Below are 25,594 nucleotides of genomic sequence, written 5' to 3'. Positions count from 1 at the left end.
TGTGTCCTAATCCTTAAGGCTAGTACACAAACACTGACATGACAATTATGGCTTTCGACATTGGAAATGTGTGAGGGATATACAGTACTTACATACAGGTTAGACTGTATCTGAATTAAAATGCATAAAGCATAATATATCTGTGCCGTATTGGTTTTTGGTCGATATGAGAGTTTTTTTTTGTTATTATTAATTATTGCTTTTATGTAAAACTCTTAACTGCACAAATGATCAACCATAAATTATCAACTGACAACAGACATTTAATAGTGCATGCTCATTTCCACTATTTTTTTATTTAAACAGTTTGCATCATCTAACATTCACTTAAAGTTAATCTTTAAAAACACTAGTAATTTAATAACACTGGTAAATGTAAATGTTTAGCAAATTTTAAACGAATATCCATTTTTCATTCTGTAAATTATAATGTTGTGAAGATGAAAATCAGTTGTAGTATTTAAAGTATATAGTATTATAGTATTTAAAACTTACTTTCTAGTGTTTTATTTAACATTTTTTTAGACAAAATGGTATAGAATTTTATTACTGGACATTTATTGGTTATTGGCCGTAACTTGAACATAATTATGTTATAAATCTGACTTAAAAGTACATTTAAGTTGTGCCACTAGAAGTTCCATATTCAAAACGATCATAAAGGCATAGCTTGATGACCCCATGAATGAGCGTGGGATCATGAGAGGTGTCGTCTTCACCTCCACAGCCAATGGAAAGCAATCCAATGGGACTCGGTCAGAAATCATGTTCATGGAAGAGCTAATGTATTAAAGTTTTATTAACGTTATGGTGGTATAGTGTTGTCAAAAGTACTGACTTTGGTACCAAGTCGGTACTGAAATTTTAAAAATGTGACGATACCAGCATCTACCCCTAGCATTTTGAGCACTGTTAAGTGGATTCTTCAACATGTTTTTGAAGCGTTGATCATTGTAGACAATCACAGACATATCTGTTGAGTGCGTGAACACAATGGCCAATCAGAGGTGTTTAAGAATCTGCTCAACAGCAGTCAAAATGCTAGGGGGAAATGCTGGTATTGTCACATTTTTTTTACATTTCAGTACGGACTTGGTAACGAAATCGGTACTTTTGACAACACAACACTACTATGGTACGAAGCAAGACAGGGTTGAGAGCTTGGTACATTTTACATTGCTGTTTTTATTATATTTATACGCCACAGTCGGCTGCTGCTGCTCCTTTCTTTTGTAATTTATGCATATTTTACGATTAAAGTTACGTTTAACGTTCACCTCATTCTGTAACAAACCTGAACTTTGTTACAGTTAGATTTGATCTCTTGAATTCACATTATTTTATTTCATTCTAATAAAACAGCCGCAAGTGCTGTATTACTACTCATACACTTCACTTTATTTGTCGAATTAAAATTGTGGGGTAACATGCACTGTTTTACTTGATCAAAAAAGTCATACTAAAAATACGTTTGAGTGTGTTGAAAGTAATGTTAACGTTACTCTGTGCGTTCACTCAGTGGCTGGTATGTTGCACACTTCAGTAAGATAGATCGATATTAGAATGTCATATTAATAAAAGCTGGATGACTTGTGTTGTTAAATGGCATCCAATTAATTTTAAAATATACTGTATGGTGGAGAAAATGCTGTATTACTGTTACTAAAAATAAAACTCTTTCTGATTTTGCTACATTAGCCACTTGACAAAATAGTGGTGTCCCTAAGGCACGGTATAAACATGTTACTCACGGTAAATCAAGAAAACAAGAGATTCAAACAATAAGACTAAACGTGTTGAGCTATAAAACAACAATTAGTTTTCTGTCGATAAAGGTATCTAAACAGTTCCTCTCCTGTCTAATAAAACATAATATATTAAAGCGTCTTTGGTGTTTCCATGGGTTTCTACGGAAGTAAAACCGGAAATTGAGGGTATCGCGGATATGATGTCCCTGACAGGCGACGCAATGACACGGGACGTTACACTGGTTAAAATAGAGGATTTCACTGGATTTAAACATTGTTGGAAACATGTAAGTACACGTGTCAACATGTTCTAGTGGTTTTTGGTATTTTAATTCAAAAATCGTACATATTGTGCCTTTAAGCATGCTGAATTTTTTCCCAAGACTGAGTCCGTCCAGCGAATGTGTGAAAACAATTAACATTTTTTATGTTTTGTTTTACCATAGGCTGTGTGCGTGTACGCACAAATTACATACATACGCATGAGTGACAAATATATACACTACTGTTCAAAAATGTTTAAAGAAATTATTACTTTTATACACATTAACTTGATCAGATGTGACAGTAAAACACTTATAATTTATTATTTCTAATAAATGCCGCTCTTAAGAACTTTTTATTCCTCAAAGAATCAGAGTCAACTGTTTTCAGCATTGTTAATAATAATAAATGTTTCTTGAAGATGATTTCTGGAGAATTATGTGACACTGAAGACTGGAGTGCTCCTGAAAATTCAGCTTTTTACTGTATTTTTGGTCAAATAAAAGAGACATCTTTCAAAAAAAAAACGTACCCACTTTTGAAGGGTGGTGTAAGGCATAATGTATAGTCTGCCGGTCGTTATCGCAAAATACATCCAAATGGTTTTGTGTCTGCTATTATCCTTATTATATAGAAATATTGTATGAATTGAAATGACCATTTTGACAGTAGAATGACACATAAAACCAGGCCAGCTATTGCCTGGGACTTTATACAGTCCAGCGATTATTATACAATAATATTTGACTGCGCAAAGACCAATCAGAATCCAGTATTCCACTGAGCCGTGTAATAAATACATTTTACTGTTTGAAACCCAAGCCTCCTCCATAAACGTCATGCTTAATCTATTTTTATGAGTGCGCTTGGTGACCGTCCTTAAGAAACAGCCCTCTCACGGGCTGCTGGGGCCACTGGATCATCTTGATACCCATCAGCAGGATCTGTACTAGGGGAATAATCTCAGCTCACCCCCACCCCGAGAACAACACACGCATGGTCATGTGCCAAAAATGTGTGTCAGTATGCGTCAATTCAACACATGAACCCACAGGCCTACCCACCCACGCTTGTACATATACAGCACAAACACACTTACATATACAGAACAGTCCTCAATGTGTCTTTTGGTATTAAAGCAAATGTTTTGTCATCGTTAAGGTGTGAGGGAGTGTAATACGGGTGCCAAAAGCAAAGAACAGATAGACGGTAAAAAAAGGGGGAGACTGTGTGTGTGTTTGATGGGCCTGCTGTGTTAACGAAGGCAGTAGCCATCTGCTAGTGTAAGAAAAGACAATTTGCAATCTGTGCATTTGGAAAGGTGACAGGAAGTAATGAAAACAGGAATGCAACACAAAGGACATGAAAACTCATTATAACACACACACATACACAGTCTGTGAATCGCAAGTGTTGGACCACGCACACTTAAAGGATACATGCCCTTACACACTTACTCACACACAAACACGTCAGTTTTGAATCATCCGTACTTCACGCAAGCTGTCTCTATGGTAACTACCGCTAGCAGTCATGGCAACTGGGTAACAGTTGTCAAAAAAACGAGCTAAACTATTATTACGAGCTAAATGACTTCTGACCGCCTACCAACACGACCCGAGCACGGCTAACATAAACCAGAAAACCAGCAGCTGCCGGGAAACACAACTTGGCACAACATGTGGCGTGAAAGAACAAGTGCTATTTAAATACATTATACGCAATGGTAATAATCAGAACTGCGCTAAAAATACATACCGTATAATGTCATATAAAGCATTTTATACAGTACATTTCTGTCTTGTACCCAAAACCATTCGTGTAAACTGATGGAGGCTGAACTTATTCACCTTCCAACAGAAAACTACCACAGCTCAAACCAGACATTTTTTGGATAAAAAAAATAATAATAAAAATAGTTTTATCGCAAAATGAGTGCACTTTAAAAAGCCACAGACTTACAGCCGCTCGGTCATAAGCCTCCAAATGCTCCATTTGGTTTTTATACTTTTGATTTGGATGCATTTTGTTTGAGGATTAAGATCATGATGTTTGAACTACAACTAAGAGACGATAAAAATCAATAATTATAATAAATAATGACTGAAGTCAGTCATTTTCATGACAAAATTTTCCCTTTTAGAGTGTGGTCACAACACATAAATAAAAAAGTAATGTTAAGCATAATGTTTGCATGTGTGTGTGTGAGAGAGAGAGAGAGCAATCATAGAGCTTCTGGGGAATGCAGACATGTTGCGCCCTGTTTTGAATATTATCAGATGAATGCCTGTGGTAACCCTGAGGCCGGACACACGCACGCAAGTCTACTGCTCTCTAATAGTGTGATCACACACACACGCAGGCTCTTACACGCATGGAATGACGCTGTTGAGACATACAAGAAACATACAAAACACAAACATCAGCAGCTTTTGTTTAATGAGGCTGTTTGCTTTACGTTAGTGTCTCTGCGTGTTCACGCAGAATTACTCTGCTTCTTCTTTGGGAGGCAAAAAACTGTCAAAACTGTTCAAAATCATAATTTTGTCATTTCTTAACATTCACAACAGCAACGGTCTGTTTTGCCCAATTTTTCACATGTTAAATGATCATTTCTGCAAGCTAAAAGCACATATAGTTCTTGTGATGTTCATGTGAAATAAATGTGTGATTAAAAACAGAACAAAACTGAAAGCTGGTGTGAAAGTGACAAACAATTCACATAGATGTTTAAAATTATGTAATGTGTAATATGTCTCAAATCACTAAACATAGATACTTCTATTGTTTCCATATAATATTTAGTACATAATATATTTACAGTATATATAGTATTATCAATACTTTGGAAAACCTTTATCATACCAATAAATATTTTAATTTTGAATTGTACATCATAGTTCACTGGCCAAAATAAAGAGTGATGGAGCCATCTAGTGAACAGAAGGTGTATTACAGCTTAAGAAACACCTGCAAACATTCATGGCATTCACCAAGTTTTATAAAGAATAGGCAGGGAAGAGGGAACAAAAGGAACGATGGACTGATCTCAGGCAATCCAAGGGCAAGATCAAGCTGATTCAGGTGACATATTGAATCATCAATTATATTTGCCTTGGTTTAAATGATACTCTCACTGAATCTCTGAAATACAACAGACAGAAAGCAGATAAACATATAGTGGTATGATAAATACAGTGTGTGTGTGTGTGTGTGTGTGTGTGTGTGTGTGTGTGTGTGTGTGTGTGTATGTATAGTACTCAAAAGTTTGGGGTCAGTAAGATTTTTTTTTTTTTTTTTACATGAATACTTTTATTCAGCAAATTGATCAAGTAAAGTCTTTCAGATTGTTGCAAAAGATTCCTATTTTAAGTAAAGGCTTTTAAACTATCTAGAAGAATCCTGAAAAATTATCACAGTTGCCACAAAAATAATAGGCTGCACAGCTGTTTTCAACATTGATGATAACAATAAATCTTTCTTGAGCACCAAGACTGGAGTAATGGCTGCCTCACACTTTTGACCTATAATATACCTTCACAATTTGATACAAAATGAACTTTGACCTTATAACACCACAGTGTGATTGTGTTTGTGGACAGCAATTACACACACATCTTGTCACTGTCTTGTCCAGTAGCCTTGGCATCTGTTGCCCTGAGCGTTTATGAGCTGATTTAATCTGGACCACTCCGCAGATGCTATTTCTCTCTCCCATTGCCCTCTTTCTCTCTTAATACTATCGCTCCTCAATCTCTGAACCAAACTGCTACTGCTCTGCTATCGGTCACCATGTTTCATTTTAAGGGTGGCATTCTCTAGGAAAGACAAAAACAAGGCAGCATTCTGTCCTGTTTCCCCCAGTCACTTTCTCTCCCTTGCTCTTCTTGGCTTCAGACGAGGCCAGTGCCGTGTACTACACTGCATAAAGTGTCTTCTCTTTCACTCTGAGAGTCTCTCTCAGTCTCATTTACAGCAGAGAGTTCAGGACAGCGACCCGGGAGACAGAGGCGCTCTGTGATCTGTCTGAATCGAGGCTCATTAGAGGAAGTTCAGAATGTCCCATTCCGTGAACGTGAACACACACACACACACACACACACACACACAAATTCAAAGAAGATTGCTCTCTGGGATGGTTCATCCAAAAACTAATGATTTGTCATCAGTTACTCACACTCATGTCGTTTCAAACACTTATGACTTTCTTTCAATGAAATTTTGCAGTATGTGCTTCCACTGAAGTGAATAGGGTTTCAGGTTATTCAAAAGTATCTGAAAAGTGGCCCATGTGATTTTTGAGCTATACCAAGTTTTATGAAAATAGCTTATATTGAAACAATTTTGAAGAATTATTATGGTTTGTAAATGTGTTTACCACGGTCTACTTTCATTCATAGATTTGACATCAATATGACAGGACCAATCACGTGCAGAACAGTGTTAATTTAGCATTAGTATTTATATACTCTTATTATTATTATTATTTACTTTATTTTCGTAATTTTATCCGCTTTTTTTAATAAAATGGACAAATATTTAAAAAATATTTCTATTTAGCTTCAATTTATTTTTATTTTAATTTTAGTAATTTTAGTACTTCAACTTATTTTAATTGAGTTGGTAATTTTAATTTTTTTTTCATCTATTATATTATATTTTTTATTTAATTATATTTAATTATTTAATTTTATATTTCTTTATACTAACTAACAAAAAAGGATTGTTAATAGTTTTAATTTTAGTTAATAAATTCTGAAAAAAAAAAAAAGAAAAAAAAAAAGATTATTTGTTAATTTTTATTTGAGTTTATTATTACATAAACCTATCATATGTCTTCAGAACACTTGGAATATACTGTACAATTCATATGGATTACTTCTATGAAAACGTTATGGGTATTTTTTGTCCATTTTTGAGCTTGACAGCTGCAGTCCCCATCCACGTCCATATATGGAAGAGACGAGAGTGAACATTCTTTTAAAATTCTCCTTTGGCGTTCCAAAAAAGAATAAAATAGGATTTGAACAACATGAGGGTGTGAAAATGATTTTTGATAGAGTTTTTGGACATTTATTCGCCATACAACATTCATAACGTGTAAAGCTTCCTATGTGCACAGTGGTGTTTTTAAAGCAAACTTTCCGCCTACATCAGTTTTATTAAAGCTTTGTGTATTAATTAAACACTGAGCCTGAGGGAATGACAATGTTAACAAAGCACACACACATACTGTAGTAGTGTGTTTTACCACAGACACATGGTCACCACACACATTTGCGAAAACAATCAGATCACCTCCAACAGCAATCTTTAGCTACATTTACTCATTCAAACATATAAAAACACAATTTTTCCTTACTCTGGCTCCCTCTTGTGGACATACCATGTGTTTATTACCACTGCAGCATTCTAGTTACTTTCCACAGCGAGTGTGTGTGTGTGTGTGTGTGTGTTTTCAAGAACTGAAGAAATCACATCCCACATTATTATATAATTTACTCCCTCCTCTCTGTTTCTCTTTTTCTCTCTCTCGGCTGAAAAGTGAGTGAAATTAGCATACGTGAGGCTGTAATTAGAGTCATTTAACACCAAATCTGTTAAAGCAACATGTCACGAGATCTCACTGTCATCAAACATGCCATTTAGTCTTTATCAAACACAGAGAAAAAATGTCCGTTTTACACACGTGGGCTGCAGGAATAACGACTGAAGGAATAATACAATTGTAGGTAAAAAAAAAAAATGCCTTCATTTTGGTGACTTTAATATGAGTGTGCGGATATTTACTATGTTCTCCTGCAGAAATATTTCCCAAATGTGCAGACTACATTTATAAAATTTCACAAACAGATCCAGTTATACTGAAATTTCTACTGTTCAGTGTCATACCAGAGATGCTACCATTATAGCTGTGGTTTCGCTGCAGTCGAAAGCAAGACAGATCGGACAGGATTGTTTATCAAACAAATACAATTACGGGCAACATTCAGAGCCAACCGAAACTCTATTACGACAAATCGGCCAATAGGACGTCAGAATGATTCAGTATGATGCCTCTCAACCTCTGGTTGTCATTTCAAAGGTCCTTCAGCAAATCTTGTTTCAAGAGACAGCTTCATTCCAACAGCACTCACATAATAACAAAGCGCACGGCTAAACAGTGTGTGTTCATACAGGGTTCTCACATCCTTTAATCGATGAATTTCCATATTATATGTGACCCTGGACCACAAAACCAGTCATGAGGGTAAATTCTTTGAGAAAATAAGCTTTCCATTGATGTGTGGTTTGTTAAGATAAGACAGTATTTGGCCGAGATACAACTATTTGAAAATCTGGAATCTGAGGGTGCAAAAAAATCTAAATATTGAGAAAATCACCTTTAAAGTTGTCCAAATGAAGTCCTTAGCAATGTATATCCACTCACAAAAATAATTTTTTGATATATTTACGGTATGAAATTTAAAAAATATCTTCATGGAACATGATCTTTGGCATAAAAGAAAAATAAATTGATAATTTTGACCCATACAATGTATTTTTGGCTATTGCTACAAATATACCCATGCGACTGGTGGTCCAGGGTCACATATTATTTTATATATTATATTAATATTTATTTACAAATTCCATTACTTTTCTAGGTCTGGAAATCTCTCTTTCTTCCCTATTTTTCCAGCTTTTCCTTGACTGTGGGGACCCTGTACATATTTTTAAGAGCCAAAGACAAATAATGAATGTGGTCAGAACTTGGCAACAGACAGGAAGTGAGGAAAGCAGGACTTACGTTGATGAGCTCGATCTCCCAGATCTTCTTGACCAGCTCCATGGATGTGTAGCCATTGATGAGGAAAGATTTGGTGTAGTCTCCCAGCTCCAGAGACTCCAGCCATTCGGCCACTGAGGTGGGGTTATTTCCATCGTAACCAATGGGTCGCACCTTAAACACGAAAACAACCCGTTAAACAACCATATCAGCAACGAAACCAGAGGCTGGACACAGTTTGCCTTATGCATAAAAAGGTCCAATAACAGGAAATGTTGTTATTCTGTGCTGGAAACACCTGCTTGGAGTACTAATGTGAATTTCAACTGTGGTCCACATTGGTTTGGTGCTGGTCTTGCAGATAAATAAGGGAGAGACAAGCTAACAAAACAAAAAATTGTGTGTTTTATTCCCAGGAAAGCATACCCATATTTACTGATAAAAAGAACATGTATTGAATACACCGCAAAAGGCTTTGGATAAAAGCATCTGCCAAATGCATAAATGTAAATGCAGAGAAGCTATCAGCTAAAGCAGAGTTTGAAAGCGCTGACTGCAGATGAAAAGTTTTCTCTTTTCACAGTGAGCTCTCATATCTCTCTCTTTCACACACATACCATTTCCTGTCCTTAATCTTAAATTCAACTTCTTTTTAAAGAAATTATTTTCATTCTGAACCCAAAAATGAAACTTCTGCCATCCTTTACTTTTCCATATAATTCAGCTTGATGGGGATTCGGTCCGTTGAGCTCGAAAATAACAAAACAAGCACCATAAAGGTATCAGTATTTGTGGAAAATTATAGCGAATAGCGACTTAAATTGAGTCTTTTCTTCATACAAAGCTATTACATGTCTTCAGAAGATGTATTGTATATAGTGTACAAGTCGTATAGAGCAATTTCATGGTGTTTTTTGGAGCCCGGATTAGCATTCACTTTTCTTATATGGAAAAGAGCAGCCAGAACATTATTTAAATCATCTTCTTTTGTGTTCCACTGAGGAAATAAAGTTTGAAACAACATGATGATTTTTGGGTGAACTATCCCTTTAAACTCACCCCTCTCCGCTCATGCTTGAGGTTTTCACATCTGTTTGAACAAAAGCAGCTTTGCACATTAGTGTGTGTGCACGTACATGCGTGTCCTTTCTATCTTATCAGAACACACAGCCATTCCCCTCTGCGGTGTCCTTTCAGAGATTGTGAAGGAGAAAGGGAGTGCAAGGTTGTTTGGGACACAAGTGAGATTTATTTGATGTCAAGTCCACTGCACATACACACACACTCTTATATGGCAATACCAGAGGCTTTGCTGGATTACTCTAGAAGGCGTCTTAAATTGAGTACTCTTGGGGGGCGGGTGCACTCTGGGATGTGTATGTGTGATAAATGTGGATACCATGAAACCTCATTTAGTAATGAAATCCATGACACGCACATGCATCACATACAGAATTTCAATGGTCAGCATGTGTTTCGCACAGCTAAAAGGTTCTTTATTGGCAACTATGGTTCCATGAAGAATCTTCCATGGAACCTTTCCACTGCACAGAAGTTTCTTTATAGTGGGAAAAGGTTCTTTAGTTTTTTAAAATGTTCTTCACACTAAGAAAAATGATTCATTTAAGAACTGTTCACTGGAAGGTTCTTTTGGGGATGAAAAATGGCTGCATAAAAAATGAGTGAATTCATTACAATGCTCTACAGTTCAGTGTCTTTGTGTAAGTCACTGAACTCAGTGTTCCTCCCATCAGGATTGCCTGACCGTAACACATCAACCTTTTACAAGTGACCCATTACATTTGCAATAAGAGAATGAAGTCCAAGTATATCATTTTTGGAGCTTTACATCCACTGTCATTGTATGTTAAAAGGTTAGTTCATCCAAAAATGACATTTCTGTTTTAATTACTCCACCTCATGTTGTTCCAAACCCGTAAGACCTTCGTTCATCTTCGGAACACAAATTAAGATATTTTTTTATGAAACCCAAGAGGTTTTTTTTATCTCCCATGGAAAGCAACAGAATTACCACATTCAAGGTCTAAAGAAGTAGTAAAGACATTGTTAAAATAGTCAACGTGACTACAGTGGTTCAACCTTAATGTTATGAAGCGACGAGAATACTTCTTGTGCGCAAAAACAAAATAAAAATAACGACTTTATTCAACAATTTTTCCTTTTCCCTGTCAGTCTCCTACGCAGTTGACGCAGTGAACCCAGCGCAGATCTTCTGTTTTTTTAATGTCCAAAGGCCGGCTCAGTATTGGCTGACGCTGTTCATGTGAGCAGCGCGACGCATACGTGTGATGCTGACGCTGGAACCAACCAATACAGAGTCTGCGTTCTGACGTAGAACACGGAAGCTCTGCAATTGTGTCTTTAACGTAAACTGTGTAGGAGAATGACAGGGTAGAGAGGAAATTGTTGAATAAAGTCATTATTTTATAAGTATTCTCATCGCTTCATAACATTAAGGTTGAACCACTGTGGTCACGTTGACTATTTTAACGATGTCTTTACTACTTTTCTGGACCTTGAATGTGGTAAATTTGTTGCTTTCTATGGGGGATAAGAAACCTCTCAGATTTCATCAAAAATATCTTAATTTGCGTTCCAAAGATGAATGAAGGTCTTACGGGTGTGGAGCGACATGAGGGTGAGTAATTAATGACAGAAATTTCAGTTTGGGGTGAACTAACCCTTGTAAACATTGCTTAAAATTCTCCATTACATAATAAAGAAAATCCTAGAGGTTTGGATCGAAGTGTGAACGTTAAGGGGATATACAATAAAACAAAAAAATTTGGTTCTGAATGCACTGTTAACATTGTTAAAGGGGGGGTATAATGCTATTTCATGCATTCTGACTTATTTACACTGTTAAAGAGTTGAATTCTCATGCTAAACATGGCCAAAGTTTCAAAACACGAGTTGGACGTATGATGGAGTATTTCTGCGCCAAAAATACTCTTCCAAATCCTCTTAAATTTCAGGATCTTTTTTCGACTATGTGCCTGTGTGACATCAGAAAGGTCGGAATTCCTTGTACGGGCACTTCACCCGGAAGAGACCAGAGCGAGAGAGCAAGAGCATGCCCATCAACGTGCTTCGTTCAGGTTTACGGAAGTCATCGGCAACGCTGCACAGGACTTGCTCGAGAAAGATTTGTCACTTTGTTTTTAGACCACAAAATCAAAGAAGTGTGCTTTTGTTTGTGAGGGAAAGATAACCTTACTTCCCAACTACCTTACTTGTTATTTAAACAACCATAGAAACTGATAGTTGCAATCACTTTTTTATTGGTTAAAATGAATGGAGAATATCTCGTGTTTTTCCGTGGCTGCTCGAGCCCTCAGGATCGGCGCTTATGGTTTTATAAACAAGGCCCAGTTCTACGCTGGATTTACGGATCGTTTGAAACTGAAAGATGGAGCGGTCACAGCGATAATGATCCGGTCATGAGTCAGAACCGCAGGTGGTGAGTAAAACTGCTTCAAATGTCTGTTTTGTTGGCAATAGGCAGCTAAGTGCATATAATGTAAACAACACGAACGTAGTGAATACATAAATTCATTATTCATCATTCACTATACGCTATATTCATTATAGTGATTCAAAAGTTATCCAGGGATAATGCAATGATGTATTGTATAAGTTTAAATACAGTTGTTTAGCTGACCATTGATAGCTTTCACACGATCTCTACACAAAAGCTATGCGTTCTCGTGACTCTTTAGCTCCGCTCACAGGACACGCCTCCAGGCACTCGGCTGTTTTCGGAAAGACTCGGTACAGTGTATGTATCTTTTATAAATATGATAAAACTAAAGACTTTTCGGAGATATGAAGGATGCTATACTATTCTATAGGTCCTCAAGATTAACATGAGATTGGCAGAAACTGTGTGTGATACCCCCCCTTTAAATATTTTTGGAGCTGGAAGCACCCTGTGAGAGCCCTAGGGGTCCCTGATGTCTGTACTCACCCTGGGCAGCAGGCGAATAGCCTGAAGAAGTCGCTGTCTGTGGGCGGAGTTTAAAATCCCGATCTCCAGCAGGTCCTGGTCCTCCACGACATTACTGCCCTGCAGTACAAAAAAATAAAAATAAATAAATAAATAAAAAGAGTAAGAAATCAAATAATTTGAATTACTATAAGGTTCACTGCAACATGTTGTAGTAGTAACAAACCAAACAAATACAACAATAAAAATAATTGTTAATATTAATATTATTATTAATAATACTATACAATACTACACAGTAAAAAAGGTCATTTGTTTTACTATAAAGGTCATTGCAACAATAACGTTGAAGTAGTAATGAAAACAAATAAAGATAATAGTAATAATAATTATAATTATTATTATTACATCACATTACTGCCCTGCTGTAAAAAATAAGATTATTTGTATTAATATAAATGTGCACTGCAACAATGTGTTGTAGTAACAAAAACAAATAAATAAATAAATAAATACTATTAATAATAATAATAATAATAATAATAATAATAATTAAAAATAGTATAATAATTATTTTATTATTATTTTTATGCTGCTTAGGCAGATCCCTTCTAGTTTACATGGACACATAAATAAGGCATAAGCTGCAATTTTCTCTAATGAAAAAAATTGCCCTCTTCAGTTTGCACGAACAACCCAATCAGGAGATCCATAAAGCCATCAAACAGTATTCAAATCAACAATCCCCAACTTGATGTGCACAGGTGCAAGAAACACATGCTGTCACACACACACGCACACACGTGCAAATACACACAGAGCGCTATTAAGCAACTGCTGTTTCATGCTGAGTTTCACCTTTAATGACCTTTCACTAACTCCAATCAGACCAATCAACCTCCTATCCAACAGGGACAGAGATCTGAAAATACACACTATTCCTAACACACAAACAAACACACGCACACAGCTTCCCTATTATAGAATTAATAGTATCTCAATTCCCCCATGTGATTCACCCATCTTCCTAAACAGGAAACACACACACAAAGATATACATGGAAATACAAGGTGTATGAAAACATGCAGACAGATAATGCAGGCTAAGATGTGTCTGTATCACTTTACAAAGCTGGATAACCTTGGTGATCCAACTCAAGTATAATTTATCGCTGATGAAATCACCTCTGAGCACCAGCATCTGCTCCATTCAAAGCAATACAATCCAGACCAGAGTAATGGCACGCCGAGTAGATTTAGATTGATTGCAGGTGTCCCAAGACATTACTAATCAATCACAGCACAGACCTGCTGAAAGCTCACTGCTTACAGCATACTGTATACTGCCTGCTATTTTATAAATAGCACAGTATGCAAAGATAAATGTCGTAAGTCTATTATCCTTCATTGCTGTCATATTAAACCGCATGTTTAATTCAGCAAGCGACATTAAGTTATCATCTTGGAAATTAATACATGTTTAATCCAAGCTTATGTAAAAAATATCTTAACTCTTAGCAGTTTGATCAAATAATGGGACAAGAAAATTATTTAAAATTACACCTGATAATTCCAGTTCATTTGCAATACAAAGGTCTAGTTAAGTCCATAGCATTTTGGGAAACAGTATTTCATTTGGCAAATGCAATATAGGCCATCTGAGTATTCAATGCATAATGCCAATTTGGAAACTGCACAGAATACATAAAGCATACTGCAGAGATACGAGTAGTGTGGTACAGTGAATTATTTTCGGCATATATGTGTAAAAGTAAAAGTGCTGCCAAAATGTTACAGTTTCAGATGAATGAAATGTTTAACATCCTTAACTATCTTTAAAACAATGCATTCACTGTTTCACAGTGTTTTTTTTACGCTTTAGAAAAGCACTTCTCTTTGTGCTGCCTTAAATGAATTAATGAATGGAAGCTCAACAGTTATGAAATAAGATCAATGAGTGAAAAACACCATTAATGAGAAGATCAGCAGTGCAGCGCTTCGGGTTAGTGGGGAAATATACAGTATTTTATTTAATATTCAGGAGATAACTCCACTACACTTGGAAAGAAAATATATATATTAACTTTTTTATAGGAATTCAAAATTTGGGACAAGTAAAAACATGATTAATTGTTTTAATCAACTTATAGCGCTAAAAACTAGAAATAATGAGTAACTGAGTGACTGTGTGAATGCAGATGTGCTGAATGTTCCTACCAGAAATGCCTGAACACTGAACAGAAGTAGTTGTGCAAGTAATCCATCACAAAATAAGGGATAGTTCACCCAGAAATACTGCCATCATTTACTCACCCTCATTACTCAACCTACTGTATATGACTTTCATTATTCTATGCAACAGAAAAGGAGATATTATAAAGAAATGTTTTTGTCCATATAATGAAAGTGACTGGGGGCTAAAACAACATTGGACCACATTGACTTTCATTGTATGAACAATTCGTCCTCCACATATAAGCGTATTAAAGCCTGAACCTTGTCGTCAGTCCATCGGTCGTATTTTTTAAACTCCATTGTTGATTCGAATAGCAAACAACTCTTACTCCATGCACCGCAACAAAATGGTGGTTGAAATGAAATGCTGCGTGGAGTCAACCAATCAGCATGTTCAGCGCCTAAGTCCCACCCCCAAAAGTTCCTGAACTTTGAAAAAGTACTACCTCGTGAGCAGGGAATTTCTGAGGGGAAAATTTTTACCCCAAACTTCATTTAGACCCTGGTCCCTGCGGTTGAAACACACCGAGTACCACCCCAAATGTCCCTAGTTCCTGTGGAAAGTTCCTGGTGGAAACGTGGCTAAAGACATAGAGGTTGGGAACAACATGTTGATACAATTTTCCTTTTTGTATAAACTACCCCTTTAAATGACCAGAAAAACAGGAAATGGAAAACTGTGTAATGTACAGTAATACAACTTAATATTTCCTTAAAATAAACATGTATTTACTTGTGATAAACTGCCACACCATTCTCCTCAACCAGTCAATGACAATGACTCGCACAGAGACATCGCACAGTGACATCCACCAAATATCCTCCAAAAAATGTCATTTACAATAAAACAAATTCTTCCTCAGGGGTGGAGAAAATTTCTTTAATATCAAAATATATATTATTATCCAACCAGTGTGAAGGATACAACAGCACACAAAAGAAACATACACCATCTCAAACCCTCAAAGTTCAGAGTAAGATAAATGACCCGCACAATGACGCTAAATTGTTCATCTCAAAACTCCCAGAAGTCCTGAAGTGAGGTACCACTATCATCTCTCTGGCACTTAACTCTCTCTCTCTCAGGAAACGCTGTTGCCTAGCTCTTTCAGACTGAGTGCGCAGTTTAAATTTTTACTTTTAAAATGACACATTGATTCCAGCTAAATGTTTCAGGACAGCGCTGTATTCATGCTCTTCCAAATACCGAGGGAACTCGGCGACTACGCACTGCAGTTTGTCTTTTATATCAACTTTATTTGAAGAAAAAGAAAAGCAATAACATTCAGAGAAACTTTACAAGCCTAGCACATCAGAGAGAAGCAGCAGACCTCCATCTAATATTAATTGTATCTGAAGGCCTTTCAGAAGCTCCGTCCTACAGAGACCAGAGGCAGAGGGAGTGTGTGTCTTTGTGGTTCATCCAGATGTCCCATTCATCCGGAGGAGATGCTTTAGCTAGAGGAATAAAATTACATAGTAATGAACTGCTGACTGGACTAAAACAAGGTGATGAGTGTATTTTTTATGTTAAAACATTTTTATCAGTTTAATGTGCAGAGACAACACTGGCTCAACCAATGATGGGAGTTTGGGGTGGGACTATATGTTTGACTGACTAATGGCCCTGTCCCAACTTCATATGCACTTGCGGTATTGTGGATTACAATGTCCGGGACGTGTGCGTGTCTGTTAAGTCCACAAAACCGTAGGGACATTTGTCATTTTAGGTTTCAGAAGGGAGCTCACGAGCACCCAAAGTGGCAATACGTCACAAAAGTATGGACTCGGAGGAAGTTCGCAAGGGCTTAGAGTTTCATTTGCGACAGGGCCAATGGCAGATGGGACAATTGTTCAGGAAATGTATTATTATTTTTTTCATCACTAATGTCTTTACTAGACTTCCTAGATCACTGCCTTTGTAAATTTGAGGAGGATTCATTTTTTATAAAACAGTTTCCACAGGATCACTGGGTCAATACGATTTTTGAATATTTTTAGGTTGACTCAAGAAAAGCAAATTTTAATATTTAAGAAAAAATATATACATACACTACCATTCAGATTAAGATTTTGTAATGTTTCTGAAAAAAGTCTCTTATGCTCCCCTAGGCTGCATTTTTTTTTTTTTTTTTTTGGGAAAAAAATAGCAGTTAAATAGCAGCAATATCTTACAATTTAAAATGTTTTTTATTAACATACTTTAAAATTTGATTTATTCCTGTGATGGCATCCGTCCTCTGGAAGGTTTGGCCATCATGCTGAAGCAATGAACTTCAAGCTTTAAACGCAGATTTAATGTAATTTTTTGCTTGTAGCATTGGGTTAAATATTTGCTTGACATTCTTTAGTGTTTATTATTGCTCCTTGGATTAATTTTTATTATTATTATGGTTTGTTTGTTATTGTTTGTTCAGCACAATTCACAGATGCTCGATTGGATTGAGATCTGGGGAATTTGGAGGCCAAGTCAACACCTCAAACTTGTTGTTGTGCTCTTCAAACCATTCCTGAACCATTTTTGCTTTGTGGCAGGGTGCATTATCCTGCTGAAAGAGGCCACAGCCACCAGGCAATACTGTTTCCATGAAAGGGTGTACATGGTCTGCAACAATGCATAGGTAGGTGGTACGTGTCAAAGTAACATCCACATGGATGGCAGGACCCAAGGTTTCCCAGCAGAACATCGTCATCCACATGATGTAAAACAAAACGTGATTCATCAGACCAGGTCACCTTTTTCCTTTGCTCCGTGGTCCAGTTATGATGCTCACATGCCCACTGTTGGCGCTTTCGGCGGTGGACAGGGGTCAGCATGGGCACCTTGACTGGTCTGCGGCTATGCAGCCCCATACACAACACCTTTCTATCAGAACCAGCATTAACTTCTTGAGCAATTTAAGCTACAGTAGCTCGTCTGTTGGATCGGACCACACAAGCCACCCTTCACTCCCCACGTGCATCAATGAGCCTTGGCCGCTCATGACGCCAGTTTATCGCTGTTCCTTCCTTGGACCACTTCTGATACATACTGACCACTGCAGACTGGGAACACCCCACAAGAGCTGCAGTTTTGGAGATGTTCTGACCCAGTCGTCCAGCCATCACAATTTGGCCCTTGTCAAACTCGCTCAAATCCTCACGCTTGCCCATTTTTTCTGCTTCTAACACATCAACTTTGAGGACAAAATGTTTACTTGCTGCCCAATATATCCCACCCACTAACAGGTGCCGTGATGAAGAGATAATCAGTGTTATTCACCTGTCAGTGGTCATAATGTTATGTCTGATTATATGTATATAATACTTTACTTATTTCATAGTCTTAAAAATGTGCATTGCAGCTCTATTCCAAGACTGAATGTTCTGTATAGAAAATACACAGCTGGCTAATGAAGGTTTGAAGCGCAATTATGCGTAACCTAAGACTATATAAAAGGTATTTACTCAATTAAACATCCTTAAAGAGCATAATTTTCGTGAGAGTGTGGCATTTTTCTCTCAATGTTTGCATCTGTACAAGAGAAGTTGTGCAGAAACCCCTTATATAGAGATAGGTGGGTGTGTATTATGCTAATTACTTACTACAGGCACACACAGTGCTTCATTCTTAGAATAACTGAGATCCATCAATATTACAATGAGAGCAATTTAATGCTATGCACCTCTTATGAATCCAACTGAACTTTTGCAGGAAAACCTTTTTGTATAAATGTACCTTGTACACAATTATTAATTAATGAGAACCACTGTGAGCATGTTTATAAATAGAGTTTTGAATGTTTTACCTGTCAGATAAGGTCACGTTCAGTATTTTGTATTGCTAGCAGGTAAAGCTGTCAATGCTGGCATTATGATAGGTGCTGACAAATCACCAGTGGCTTCGGGAGGTTTTTAACACCCTATTAAAAATGCTCTGCAGGGAAACCGCGTAATCCATTTCCTTGACAACAGTTGGAAAGGAAATGCACATTTAAAAAAAAAAAAAAAATTCTATAGCTAAAATACTCTATTCCTTTCCTTTCTTTCTGTTGCCTCGGCAACCACAGGAATGGATGCAGGTCAGAGCTGGGGGAGGGTAATCAGCATGAGCAACTAAACACTTGCAAAACGACTCATTACACACAAACATATGCACAAGCATTCGATTCAGTCACACAATGTATAGGATTTAGTCACAGCTCCATTATACATCAGTGCAGTTTAAGCCTGTATGTGGACTACAGTTCCCATGAGTCTGTGGCTCACCTGTGAACACCACCTGTTTTAGTAACAATCTCACTGCTATCTGCACTATGACAGCCATTTAGGATGGAGACATTCTTCTGAAAAGCAACAGATCCTTTTGGCAAAGCAGTAGTTATGAAATTGTTTCCTTATAGAGCCATAGTCTGCAACAAATAAATCAGAAGTCTTAAAGTGTAGAGCCATACACAAGAACAAAACAGATTACAATGACTCACTGCATCTGCTCAAAGACATCCTTCTAGAAACATAAAATAGAAAACTATTTTTATAATAGTAAGTTAAGTTCACATTGTGTTCTAATGGTCTAAATACGGTACACTACAAAAAAAAAAAAAGCATTCCCTTAATCAGTATTTGTGTCATGTTTTCCAGTCTTAGACTTAACTAAAGATATAGTCTCTGAAAGTTTTCTTTTCCCCTCAGGCAAATATTATTTTTTTTTGTTATATTTATGCTTAGAACAAAGAAAACAATTTGCCAATGCATAAAGTATGAACAATTCAGAATATATTATCTGAAAACAAGCCTTAATATCAATCATAAATAATGCAAGATTGATTCTCAAGTAAATTTGTTGTTTTAAGCGTATTTACACATTTCTATAGTAAAACAAGACAAAAATATACTGATTAAGAAAGTGATTTTTGCAGTGTAGTGTTTGATTTACAACAACCACTGTGTGTGCAAAAGAAACATATTAATTAAATTAGTTAATGGGTCACTCTTGACTTTTGTGGTTTTTAGTGCACTTTCAGTTCATCAGATTAGCAGAAAAACAGCATAACTGATCAACAACATGGATCGTGGTGTGCTGTGCAACCCACAAAGCTTCTTAACTATCTCAACTAGCAAGATTTCAGATGGTCAACCATGGTGGTCAACCAGCTTGGTCAATAATAATAATAAAAAAATCTTACCAGTTAACCTGCTTAAGCAGTTAAACACACTATTCAGATCCATCAGATAGACCAGAACCAACAACCCCATAGACCAGCACTAACCATCATATAGTTTATTAGAATAAGCCTAGTATGATTTTTGCAAGTTGACCATACTGCCTTCTGTGCTACATTTAAACCAAAAGTGTGATCTCTCTCTGCAGAAGAATTTACTGGTAATCATAAATGTGCAGACAGTATTGATCGACTCTTCCTGGAAACAACATCTTCCAACTTGCCCCTTTATCTCTACAGGTGCTCCTAAACAACCATGATTGTTTTGGTGGTTAAACACTGATTGCTTTAACACTCTCTCCTCCAAACACACACCAACACACACCAGGCTAACACATTCGTGCATCTGAACACGCCCACGGTGGACATGTTTTCTGCATTGTCAGAGGTGTGACGTCGACCACGTGTTGGAATGCAATGTATCAATGAGTACCCATGCAGCTCTGCATTGACAACAAAAGGACTATTTACCATATAATATGTACAACAATATGTACAACATAAGGTATTATGTTATTTTTTCTATTTCTAATAATATTTTGTTTAGCATATATATTTTAATTTATATATGTTTGTTTATTTTTTTATGTATAATTGATATTTTTCCTATAATATGGCTTTTTACTGAACACCCTTACTAAAACTTCTACAATTTTCTAAACTAAATCCCTTTGCTTTCCAAAGTTCCCAAAGTGCTGATAGGAGAGTACAGACAAGAAACATATAGGCCAGGCAATAAATTCACATGTTAAATGTCAGAAAATCCAAGGAAATACTATAGACTTCATAACCTTTAAAGTCTACAGAATCAATGCTGAGCATTTTCCAACAATCATGTAACAGGAGACCAACAATTTAAGACACTGAGGACCAAAGTACAGAACATCTCACATAATCACAAAACAGCTTACCTGAGAACAAACAGAGAACAACAAACATTCAAGTACACATGCAAACCCACACCACCCACAAGAAGCAACTGATGACTAATGAAAAGAAAAAAAAGACACGCTCAGAAAACTGCCTGTAGGGAAAAACAGAGATGGAAGTGTGAAGGAGACACTCACCATAAACTGAACGTTGTCGAAGCCATTAGACAGCAGGTGGTTTTCGTACTGCACCAGACCGATGTTGTCCAACCACTGTCCCACGGACTGGACGGGGCAGCGGGGGCCTATCAAGGGGTGCAGAGGGAGGCGTTTGAGAAGTGAGTAGCCATCCACCCGGTAGCAGCGACAGTCCGGCTGTGAGAGCTGGCACTGCCACATCATGTTCCGCGCGAAGTGACTGTCAAACGAACCCGCCATGCTCAACAAGCGACGGAGAACGCGAGCGGAAACGGGAGAGACAGAAAGAGCGAGAAAAAGGAGGTAGAAAAGTGATTTCAAGGAAACTAAGAAACTAATGCTTAGAAAACAGTTGAGAAAGGGAAGAAAACAGAAAGAGAGAGCAAAGTAGAAGAGGGTCCTCTCAGGAGAGTGAGCGTTAGGGTCCGTGCTGGTGGAGAAGTACGCCGGCTGTGGAGGTAGGCATGCTGAAGGCTCCAAATTACATCCACAAGAAAGGCGAGAGATGCGCGATCACCAACCACCCCTTCAGCCGCTGTGCTGCTCAACCTGTGTCTCAATGTGTGGACAGTGCAGGCATGTGCATGTGTGCGTTTGCGCGTGCGGGAGGGAGCGAGCGTGTGAAAGAGGATAGGAATGACAGCGTGCAGCTTGCTTGGTAGAATTCTGTTTCTCCAGCACTCCCACACTCATTTGTATGCCTCTGCATCCTGTGCCACTGTGCGCTCTCTCTCTCTCCCTCCCTCTTGGTCTCTCTTTCTCCCTCCCTTCTTTCCACTAGCTGTACCTCACATTGCCGATAATAGCCATCAGATCAACCCCAGCCTCTTTGTCTGAGTGCAGAAGCTGCTGTTGCTCCCTCCCACACGTACACACACATACATACACACACACTCTGTGGGCGTCTGTGAGCACTGGTGGAATGGCAACACAAACGGGCTTTCTGTGGACAGAAAAACAAGGGACCACTGCAGAGGAGAGGCGAGGCAAAAGTATGGGAGAGGCAAGGAGAGGAGATGAGACAAGAGGAGAGGAGATGACACAAGAGGTGAAAGTAGAGGAGATGAGAGTAATGGTGAGAAGAGATGAAAGGAGAACATGCTAGACAAAAGGCAACAATAGAGGTGGCAAAAAAGAGAGAGGAGGAGGAGAAAGAAGGGAGGAGAGGAGAGGTAAAGTGGAGGCTGCGAAAGAAAAAGTGAGGAGACAACAGGAAGGGTGAAAGTTAAGATGGGATGAGAGTCAAATAGAAGAGGAGGTGAAAGAAGAAGAGGAGGTGAGAGGACAGGTGAGGGGAGATGTGCAAGAACCGGAGAGGAGGTGGGAGGAGGGGAGAGACAAAAGGAGAGAAGATGAAAGGAAAGGAGGTAAGAGGAGAGGACAAGAAAAGTAAGAGATTAAGTGAAAGGAGAGGAAAGGCAAAATCAGATGATAGGAGAGAATGGGGGAGGTGAAAGTAGAGGCTAACAGAGAGAAAGGGATAGGAAAAGAGTGAAATGAGAGGAAAAAATGACAGGAGAGGAGATAAAAGGAGAGGTTAAAGGAGTGGAGACGGGTGGAGACAAGAGGAGAGGCAAAAAAGAGAAGGGAGAGGAGGAGGGAGAAGAGGCAAAAGGAAAGGAGGCAAAAAGAAGAGGAGGTGAGACGAGAATGAGAAGAGGCAACAGGAGGTGAGAGGAGAAGGAAGGAGGCGAGAGGTGAAAAAGAGGAGGAAATAGGAGAGGAGGTGACAGAAGAGGAGAGAAATGGACAGGAAAGGATACAGAGAGAAATGGATAGGAAAAGAGAAAGGAGTGAAATGAGAGGAGAGAATGACAGGAGAGGAGGCAAAGGAGATAAAAGGAGAGGCAAAAAGAGAAGGGAGAGGAGGTGGGAGAAGCGGCAAAAGGAAATGAGGCAAAAAGAAGAGGAGGTGAGACAATAGAATGAGAAGAGGCAACAGGAGGTGAGGAGAAGCAAAAAAGAGGAGGAAATAGAAGAGGAGGTGAAATGAGAGGAGAGAAAAACAGGAAAGGATACAAGAAGCGACACAAAATGAAAGGGGATAGGTGGAGAGACTAGAGGTGAAAGGAGGCAAAAAGTGAGAGAAGAGAATGAGAGGAGGCAACAGGAGACAAGAGGAGAACCAAAAGGAGAGGAAAGGACGTGAGAGGAGAGTAGGCAAAGGGAAAGGATACAAAAGGATAGGCAGGAAAATAGGAGAGGAGGTGAATGGAGAGGAGAGAATGACAGGAAAGGAGATAAGAGAGAGGAGGTAAGACAAGGCGAATGGAGGCAAAAGGTGAGAGGAGAGGATGAGAGGAGGCAACAGGAGACAAGCGGAGAGGAGAGAGGAAAGGAGGTGAGAGGAGAAGAGAGGAGGCAAAAGGAAAGAAGAGGAGAGGACAAAAGGTGAAAGGGGGTTTTAAGAAAGGAGACAAGAGAAGTGGCAAAAAAGAGAGGATGTGAGGTGAAAGAATGAAACGAGGCAGGGGGAGAGGACAGGAGGTGAGAGGAGAAAAGATTAAGCAAGAGGACAGGCAAGGAGAGAATATTAATTCCCTCATTATTAGCTTTAATGGGTTTCACTATCATTGCTGTGAGAATCTCAGGACAGTGATCTCCAGTCAATGAAATATTCCTTTCCCTCTCAGTGTGAACAACAAAACTGTCCCAAGATCAGTGCTTAGAGGTCTAAACTGTCCATCCACTTCTTGTCCCCCTGCTCTCATTATGACTACAGGAAGAGCACAGAGACGAGAGGAGAGCGCGCAGTAACCATGGTTACATCTCAAAAAGCTCCCTGTCTATGAGCGGGTCTTTGACACTACTGAAGGAAACCCTCCTGTCTCACAGTGCTGCACACTTCACAGCCGTTAGTTGATATTCTTATCAAGCCATGAGCTCCCTATAGTTATGGATATATGCTAAATCTAGTGCATCAACACCACACACATACATAGACACACAAACCTGAGTGATTCTCCGTAATCCCCTCCAACTCTGTGCCAATTCCAGCACCTATGGAGCTCATAATCTTGTCAATCTGTGGAGAGGAAGAGAGAGAGAGAGAGATAAATTGTGTGTTTGCATAACGGAAGGCTCTCATCTCTATTTTTATATCCTTATTCCATGGCATTTCCCCACAGATTTCTCCTCATTGCTCTTTTCCCAAAAGCTCACGTTCAGTTTTTCTTAAATGCCAGTAATTGCGCTCCAAAACCACTTAATTGTTGGCTAAAAGCTGGGGGAGAAATGAGAATTTTGGGAAGGTAATTTATCACAATCAGCTTCGTTTAAGAATATGTCAGTTCGGAGAGAGCAGGGAGAGTGTTTTTTGATGAATGTCTCCTCATTAAAATGACACCGATGTTCGGAGCGAAGAAAGTGTCGTTTCACATCCTTAAAGCCGAACACCTGCCTTCAAAGAACAGCCCTCGCTGTCTCCCAGCGGACCCTTTTTTTACTCCAAAGAGAAAGCCGCTCGGAAGCCCCAGATGAACGGATGCAGAACTCTCCCCTCTACCCTTTGATCAGTTATTTCTAATATATGTTCTCCTTTGAAGACTTGACAGCCGGGTGAGGCTGGGGAAGAAAATGCTGTGACGCATTAAATTTATTGACTATGGAGTTTTAGTCGTCATATGAAGCGGGAAGCCCCCCTGTATCTAAACAGAAGCACTGACCTGAAAGAGATTTGACTCTAAAGAAGAATTAACAGAATATTGGAGACTGAGACTATTTTATCACGTGTACTTGGTTTATTTTGTCTGTCAAAGATGTTCGAGTCATATTTTTGTCATTATTCAATTGATAATTAAGCATATTTTCCCCAAAAGTTCTCAAAAAAAATTGAAACAGCAAAGCGTTTAAACATGATGGTAATGAGAATTTGAGGGTTAAATGTGCTTAACTGTCATGAAAATAAATAAATGAAAATCAAAATAATCCTGGATTTCTTTATGCAAACAACATCTTATTTATTATTTTAATTATAGACATGTTTTTGTTTTGATTTATTAGTTCACTCAGTATAATCAGGATGTCATTATTCAAAGACACTTCCTCCATTAATTGACTGATTGCTTGACTTTTTATATGCTACATTACCCTGAATAAAAGCTGCCCTAGTAAAAACAGATCACCATCAGTGCAAAACAGAAGCGCAAACGTGTCCCAGGCCTATCATTATGCATATTTTATATATTAAAGAAACACATTAAAAATCATTTAGCTGCCATGACAACATTGTTGAATAATTTAGGCTTTCTGGCGAAAGGGCATGATTTTTACATCACACATCAAAAACATACGCCGAGCATCGAAAGAAAACCTTTCAAGCCAGTCAGCTTGGTTACTTCAAG

At 38.1% G+C, this 25,594-nt stretch overlaps 1 protein-coding gene across 6 annotated transcripts in view; it reads right to left on the bottom strand.

Annotated features, from left to right (window-relative positions):
- Window positions 1-25,594, bottom strand: part of anks1b (ankyrin repeat and sterile alpha motif domain containing 1B) — a 197,569-nt gene that overhangs the window by 43,563 nt on the left and 128,412 nt on the right. For all 6 annotated transcript variants that reach the window (XM_051891015.1, XM_051891014.1, XM_051891013.1 and 3 more), the window contains 4 exons: window positions 24,204-24,276; window positions 21,252-21,358; window positions 12,770-12,868; window positions 8,803-8,955 (listed from right to left, as the gene is read on the bottom strand). In XM_051891015.1, the coding sequence (XP_051746975.1) occupies window positions 8,803-8,955; window positions 12,770-12,868; window positions 21,252-21,358; window positions 24,204-24,276 (432 nt within the window). The remainder of the gene's footprint in view (window positions 1-8,802; window positions 8,956-12,769; window positions 12,869-21,251; window positions 21,359-24,203; window positions 24,277-25,594) is intronic.

The sequence above is a fragment of the Ctenopharyngodon idella genome, chromosome 4, assembly GCF_019924925.1.
Source record: "Ctenopharyngodon idella isolate HZGC_01 chromosome 4, HZGC01, whole genome shotgun sequence".
NCBI lineage: Eukaryota > Metazoa > Chordata > Actinopteri > Cypriniformes > Xenocyprididae > Ctenopharyngodon > Ctenopharyngodon idella.
This window is presented reverse-complemented; position numbering and strand designations above follow the sequence as displayed.